Source organism: Magnolia sinica, chromosome 3 (assembly GCF_029962835.1).
Source record: "Magnolia sinica isolate HGM2019 chromosome 3, MsV1, whole genome shotgun sequence".
NCBI lineage: Eukaryota > Viridiplantae > Streptophyta > Magnoliopsida > Magnoliales > Magnoliaceae > Magnolia > Magnolia sinica.
The window spans coordinates 115,554,777-115,562,311 of NC_080575.1; the positions used below are offsets into that span (position 1 = coordinate 115,554,777).

Below are 7,535 nucleotides of genomic sequence, written 5' to 3' on the forward strand. Positions count from 1 at the left end.
GTCCATCAGACATTTTTGGGCTACCACATAAAAATCACACCCACCGAACGATTTAGCCATCAGATCAATTGCCTATAAAATGAACGGTCAAGATCATTTATGAAAAGATATGTCTAATTGACAATTTGAACCGTCTAATTGTTGGCAATCACCGTGGAGTGCTCATAGTATTAAAGAATCACTTTGTCTTAGACAATTCTAACCATCCAATTCTTCATCTAGAAAGCACACGGCTATTAAAAGGAAGGCACATTTGGATGTATCAGATCATCTGATTCCTGTCATTTTCAAATCACATCGCATCAAATCATATGATAAACCTAATAGACAGTCCAGATCAATTGATTATTGGGCTATCCAAGTGTCTCAATGCAACTAAGCGAAATATAACTTACAGTGCTCTCCGTACACTGGATCTTTTCTCATAAATAAACACCACATCTGGATCTAGGAAATAATAATAATACATAATTAATTAGTTAGTTAATGTATTTATTATATTTGAGAGGGATGGAATGTGGAATGAGAGGTGAAATTCCTTCATTCTCTGACTGATGAAAAGGCAACGGACATGGATATTTGAATATGTTCTTCTTCATATTTGGAAGGAGAGAGATCTTATATGTATTATAATCAAATTTTCCAGCCCTCCATCTTTGTGATTTTATAATATCTATTTGTCTTTTCTTAGAGGGTTATAAGAATATATCTTCACCTTCACTTCTCTCCCTTCAAACCCATCTTTTTATTCATCAAAGTGAAGCAATTCAAAGGTGCTTTTCTTGTTCAAAGGTATTTCTTTTTAGGATTTGGATTCATTGATTTCTTCCTCTTTTTTCACTTCTTAGGCTGGTGATTATGTGTCAGGAGAGCATGAGAAACGATTTTATTCTATTTCATTTTCTTGGGTTTTTTTTTTTTTTGTTTTTTGATCTTTTGTTCATCCTTTTGTTTGGTTTCGAAGGGAATCGTAAATGATGATATGACAAGGGAGTTCTTCTAGTAATTTTTTTCCCTTTGTAGGGATTCTGGTTCAGCTTACAGTCTTTTCTTTTAAAGCTTCTTTGCTTTTTGTTTCTATTTCATCCAGGAAGAATGATAAATGGAAATATCAGAAGATGGATCTTTGGTCAGAGTTGTGATCTTGTTTTAGGTTTTAGGTTTCCCTGTCTGGGTGGTTTAAAACAAAAGGATGGTTTTTTATCCTCCCCAAACGCTACATTCGCCCTTTTCATCTTCTCTCCTGTATTCATTTGAAAACTCCCATGCTTTCTCTACAAGAAATAGAGTTAGGAAGAAAAAAAATTAATGTACCCAAGTGATGCTTCTTTTCCAAAAATTCTAGCGTTTTCCACAAATACATGGTGCTTGATATTTCTGGGATTTATCTTCTCTGCATGGTTTTATCTTTTGCATTCTAGGGTTTCTGATGGAAGAAAGACATGGGTCTTAAAGATATATAGAAGTAGGCTGCACGTTTTTCCTCTTTTTCCTTTTTATGTATCTTTGTATCTAAGCATGAAGGGTTTTAGGGTAATAGGATATTGCTCTGTGCTGATCTGATGTGTTTTTTTTTCCACCTTATTTATTCTACCTTCTTTTGTGAATTACAGGCAGAAGGCCTGAATGATGCCGGGAAATGGGCAGGTATCAGTTCCTCCAGGATTTCGTTTCCATCCAACGGATGAAGAGCTCCTCTACTATTATCTGAGGAAGAAGGTAGCGTATGAGGCCATCGACCTTGATGTAATAAGAGATGTCGACCTCAATAAACTCGAACCTTGGGATCTCAAAGGTTAGAGATTTTTTATTTTTTATTTCTCCATCTCGAAAGTTAACTGAAATTATATATCATTATGGAAGTTAGAGATCATCATTATCTTCTTCTCCTCCTTCTTGAGATAATCTATAGTGCTGGAATTGACAGTTGTAAATCACCAATGGGACTTTCAGTTTCTACAAATGGGCCACGATCAGTCGTCAAACTGTTAGTATCCTAGGACTCACAGTGGATGGCCCATGCACCAAAGTTTCGCCCATATGGATCCAAACCCTTCAATAGGTGGCCAAACAAAAACAGATGGCTAATAAAGAAAATACAGCAACAGTTATCATTCAACAATAATAACCAAAAAACAAAAAACAAAACAAAAACAAAAACAAAAAACAAAAAACAAAGAAAGAAAGAAAGGCCAATTATTGAGGGGTGTGTTGGGGCAGCTCTTACCTCCTCTTCCAAAGCATCTCTCCTACGAATCTCTCTCCAGCTATCTTACCTTCATAGGTAGGCATGTACATATGTATTTAAGTGATGTAAGGTTTCTATACAAAGGGAACATGTGTAGAGAGTAAGCATCATCTTTTCAAAAAATCTAAGTTGAAGAAATGTCCATGTTGATACCGTCGACGTCCCATGAAAATAGATAGCTTGTTGAACCATTTTCCTATTGTATCTTGTTTCTCATATTCCTTTGGGTTTTGATTTATCTCGTTTCTTTCATTGTTTTGCCTTGCCTGAAACTGTCATGTATATTATTTTTCTGCAACAACAATGATAACCTTTTTCAAACTGGAGTAGTCTAAGAAGGATGTCCCATCAGAATGTGATCCCCCAAGAACGGACCCCATTAATTTATACAAAATGAAATCTGACGGCTGAGAAATATAAATGGATGGTTTGCATCTTTGCATGAGAATGATTTCATAAAACTCACCACCATTTTCAAAATGGCGTTTGAGTATACAGGAATTTAGCCCTGTGGTAGATCACACGCACTCAAGGGTGCACCACATAGATACCATGAATGTATCTAGCTAAACCATAAAAAATCCTAGAGCCCACCAAATGATGAGTCACACGACAAAAGCCTGTTGGCCGTAAGATCCTTGCCGTCCATTCTATAGACATTTCTTTATTAAATTTGGACAATTTACGATGGCACACATTGGAAACATACGAACATCAGATTATTAGGATGATTTTTGGAACAACCACATTGAAGCAAAGCAGTTATATAAGGGATTTGAACAGTACTCATATTACTGTCATCTTCTTGTTAGACATGAATGTTTCTTTCTTTTTTTTAAAAATCCTTACCATCTATGAAATTGTCCTTTAATTTTTATTTCTTGCCCGATTTGGTTGATCCTGGCCATCCATAAAATTGTCCTTGACTTCTTCCTACATTGGACACTACCATAACATATTTGTATTTTGGCTGAGATGCAGATAGATGTAGAATCGGATCCGGTCCTCAGACTGAGTGGTATTTCTTCAGCCACAAAGACAAGAAGTACCCAACCGGAACCCGGACCAATCGAGCGACGACGGCCGGCTTCTGGAAAGCTACAGGGAGAGATAAGGCCATTCACCTCAACAATTCCAAGAGGATTGGCATGAGGAAGACCCTGGTTTTCTACACAGGCCGAGCCCCTCATGGACAAAAGACAGACTGGATCATGCACGAGTACCGGCTCGACGATGATAATGTGGATGTCCAGGTATCCATCACTGGCCCACCTCCAAACCCTAGCAAAGTCAAAGCCAACCATCATAACTATGTTTGGTATGGGCGAAATAATAATCATTAAATCATATCTATTGACTAATTAAGTCCCTAATTGATGGTCCAACTAGCACATAGTTGCCTACGTGTCATGTGTGTGACATTTGAACTGTCTAAAAGGTCAGAGGTTGATCCACCATCAACATGATCCAGCACAAGAATCAGGCCCATTCACTCATCAGGTGGCCACAGGTATACTTCGGATTAATTAATTGGTTGATGTCTGTTGTTTTCTACAGTGTGGCCCACAGGCCACACGATAATGGACCGGTCTGATTCATTCTGGACAAACCTTTTGGACGGGTTGGATGGCGGTGGATTGCGTCCTGCCTCTACCAGTACAAGTCGATCCTGGCAGGGGCTCTGTGGGGACTAGGACGTGTTTTATTCAAGCAGTTCATCTGTTTTGCCGGATCATTTTTAGGGCATAAGCCCAGTGAGTCACATCCAAAGTTCAAGTGGACCACGCCACAGGAATCAGTGATGCCCGCCGACCTTCACAGGACCAACCGTGATGTTTATCTACCATCCAACCTGTTCAGAAGGTCACATGGATCTGGATAAAGAAAAATCCAAATATTAGCTTCATCAAAACTTCCACGGCTACCAAGAAGTTTTTAATGGTTGGGATTCAGATCCCACTGTATGACACTTAGCATTGGATCTGTTTATTTTTGGGCTCATACCCTAAAATGATATGGCAAAATGGATGGACAACATGAATAAAACACATACATCGCAGTGGGCCCCACACAACGCAATTCGCATTTGTGTTGAATGTGTACATGACATGTAAATATGAGAGAGAACATGTTGTTCATCGGCCACCCTGACCTTATATGTAGCCTTGTATAGTGGCCACAACTATAGGTTGAAGTGGAGATCATGGCCATTCATCAAGCCACCCGGATCCGGGTCAGGGCGCGTTTTTTTTTTTTTTTTTTGAGAGAGAGAGAATTTATATTCATTGCAAAAGGAGCTTACAGCAGGTGTAAGGACTGAGATTTCGGATGGGTCCGAACAGAATTGAGCTGTAAAAAGCTATAAAATGCTATTGAGTGCTTAGAAAGGATGGACAGATTGGATTCCGGGTCAGGGCGCCTGCAAATGGGGCTGCTTGATGAATGGCCATCATCCCTAGGGACATCCCTTTGTTTCTTGTTGCCGCATGGTCCAGCGAAGCTCGTATATTCCATAGCTGGAATACATTTACAATCAAGAGCTGGACGACAGTTCAGCAACTGTTAGAAATTAGTGGTGACTCTTCAACCGTACATATGTGTATCCAAAATAGCCCAAAATCTACACTGATGAGATTATAGTAACTATTTTTTCCAACCCAATTTGGGCCACTTCCTGCTTTATTTTTACCCATCCATTCTATGGCTACCAATTAAATAGTTTCAATGTCTCGGTTCAGCTTGATGTTATAGATAACCTATAATATCACCCACCATTTAGAATATCTGTGCATGATTAATTACCATGTGTGAGGAGGAAGTTATTAGAGAATTTTCAAAATGGTGGTGAACTATTGAAGAAGTCTAGCCTAGAAAGAGGTAAGCTTTGTATTTCTGAATTTTTTAATTTAAAGCAAAAAAAATCAAAATTATTGTGGTCACATCGTGAAATCACTAAATACTTATGGCTCTTATTTTTTATTTTCTAGTTTGATTTTTTATTTTATATTCTCTTTTTTTTTTGTGGTTTGGTTTGTCCAAAATTCATTGTGTGTAAATATTATCTACAGTAGATCCAAGCCCGTTTTGATCTTACCGTGGATTAAAAAAAAAAAAAAATACACATGAGTTTGATGATCCTAGACATCAGATAGGTTGCAGTAAACTTGGCATTTCATTTATTGGTAAGTGAAGAAAAGTGATGTGCAGGACTGTCTAATAGCTGTGATTTTGAAACTAGGGTCCATTAATCATAGATTCCTGCATCAATGTCTCAACTGTAAATCTACATGCCGAATTACATGATATACTTGCTTCAACTTTGGTAATATAGATTGTGTGGTGCAAATGCTCTCTTCAATCTGCATGCATTTTCCATTCACGGAATTGGATGTTTTTCCTTCTCTTTCCTTTCACAGGAGGAAGGATGGGTTGTGTGTCGAGTATTCAAGAAGAAGAACCATCAAACGGCTTTCCAAGCAGAATCAACGACGGTCGAGGAAGTTCATCAATTCAACCACATCAATCAAATCAGTGGGCCATCTCCATCTGACCGTAAACACAACTTTCCTATGCCCTATGATCCTGCCTTGGACAACTCCATGCATCTTCCTCAGCTGTTGAGCACAGAGTCTATTGTCGCACCGTCGTTCTTACCGCCCATCTCTTTGAGCTCCATGGACGTACAGTGCTCTCAGAATCTGATGAGGCTGACGGGCGGAGGCGGAATCATGCAAGAAGAGAGAATTAATGGAGAGTGGTCTTTCTTGGACAAGCTCCTTGCATCCCATCACTGCTTAGAACAGCTCTCCTCAGTTCAGAGATTACCATTTCAGTATATTGGCTGTGGAGCTGATTTTCTGAAATTTTCTAAGTAATCTTTCAAGCTTTTCTTGTTGAGGCCGGATCCAATACAAACGTCTCTACTTAAGCTTAAGGCACAAATCAACATGTGGGGCCCAAAACGGACAAGTCAACATTTGGGGCCCACTATAATGTTTTAATGAAATCCAATCTGTCCATCATTTGCGCCACGTCCTTTTATTAATGGTTGACAAGACTCAGGTCGATCGACTACTCAGTTGGGCTACCACCATGTAATCATTCCCAAAACCTCTAAAATCACACATTGTGGCCCAACTGAGTTTTGGAATGTCTTCATTTGTAGGATGTCCATTAATCATAATCAGATGCATCTTTGGAATGGATTAGATGGATTATGCAGATATACTGCGTCCTACAAACAATGTGGAAGGTTTTCAATGGTCAGCGTCACCATCCCAACTTTTCCCTTTGGTCTGGCCCACCTCAGTTTTAAAGAAGCCTGGTTTTTAAGATTCAGAAGGAAATACAGGAGATAGAGATGATGGATGGATTGGATGTCATTAAAACATCACGGCAGACCCCACACGTGGATTTGTACTTTAATCTTAATAGAAACATTTATATTGGATCTGTCCGCCTCCTTCGTTTGGATAGGGTTTTCTCAGTAATGTGTCACAGCTAATATCAATGTCGTTAGCTGAGCTTTCGTTTATTGTATAGATTATATAGTGAGAAGGTTTCACCAGGAGCTGCATGTGGATGAGAAAACGGTGCAACTAGCTGAGTGTGGGCCCAACTGTATATGGAATACAACCTGTCCAGCAGGGTTGTCCCAACATGAAAATGGAATTCTGTTAAAATTAGGTCGATCCACTGGTAAGGTGGGCCGCACCAAAGAAACAAAGGACAACCACCCAAAAATCTTCCTTTCATGTGGTGGCCCACCTGATGCTTGGATCGGCCTGATTTTTGGGTCTTCTCCATTTCATGGTGGGCAGACGACTCTGCTGAACCGGTTGGATGTGGCATGCACACACGCCATAGTGGGCCCCACGTAGTTGATTGCATGCATGGTTTTCTCGTCTACAACATGTTGGGTGAGACATTACCAAATATATATACAGAAAACAGTGTTATATTATCTCAGTGTTAGGTATTATAAAATGGTGGGTTATTACTTTTAATAAGATCCTAGCCATCCATCCTTGCCTTTTCTTCCATTGAATGTCAACCACTGCTTTATTTTCTTCCCACCTATATGATAGCCATGTGCTTTTTTTAAATTTTTCTTTCTTCCTCTTACCATCCTTTTACAGTACGAATTACGCAATGCCCGACCCGAGAGTTTGTAGTTATTCAATGCATTTCAGTTTCTTACTTTCTGCCGATGGAATCGGACGCGATTTGCCCGTCCCCCCGGCCACAGGAACTTTCTGTGGCCCAATGCTATGTGGGGCCCACAGAG

General features: G+C 39.4%; 1 protein-coding gene across 2 annotated transcripts; it reads left to right on the forward strand.

Annotated features, from left to right (window-relative positions):
- The first annotated feature begins 523 nt into the window (after positions 1-523).
- On the forward strand, positions 524-7,273 carry LOC131240865 (NAC domain-containing protein 76-like). 2 transcript variants are annotated; one of them, XM_058239373.1, is made up of 4 exons: positions 524-792; positions 1,614-1,795; positions 3,230-3,501; positions 5,665-7,273. In XM_058239373.1, exons 2-4 carry the CDS (start codon positions 1,627-1,629, stop codon positions 6,121-6,123), a joined length of 900 nt encoding a protein of 299 aa, XP_058095356.1. In that variant the 5' UTR covers positions 524-792; positions 1,614-1,626; the 3' UTR covers positions 6,124-7,273. The 2 variants fall into 2 exon arrangements, with proteins under 2 accessions (XP_058095356.1, XP_058095357.1); XM_058239374.1 differs by lacking the exon at positions 524-792 and having other exon boundaries at positions 1,576-1,795.
- The last annotated feature ends 262 nt before the right edge of the window (positions 7,274-7,535 follow it).

Bases quoted from the DNA above. Each gene is read 5' to 3' on its own strand.
- LOC131240865 (XM_058239373.1), top strand. From the start codon at position 1,627: ATGATGCCGGGAAATGGGCAGGTATCAGTTCCTCCAGGATTTCGTTTC. The intron at 1,796-3,229 runs GTTAGAGATTTT...GCTGAGATGCAG, and splicing joins CGAACCTTGGGATCTCAAAG to ATAGATGTAGAATCGGATCC. The intron at 3,502-5,664 runs GTATCCATCACT...TTCCTTTCACAG, and splicing joins ATGATAATGTGGATGTCCAG to GAGGAAGGATGGGTTGTGTG.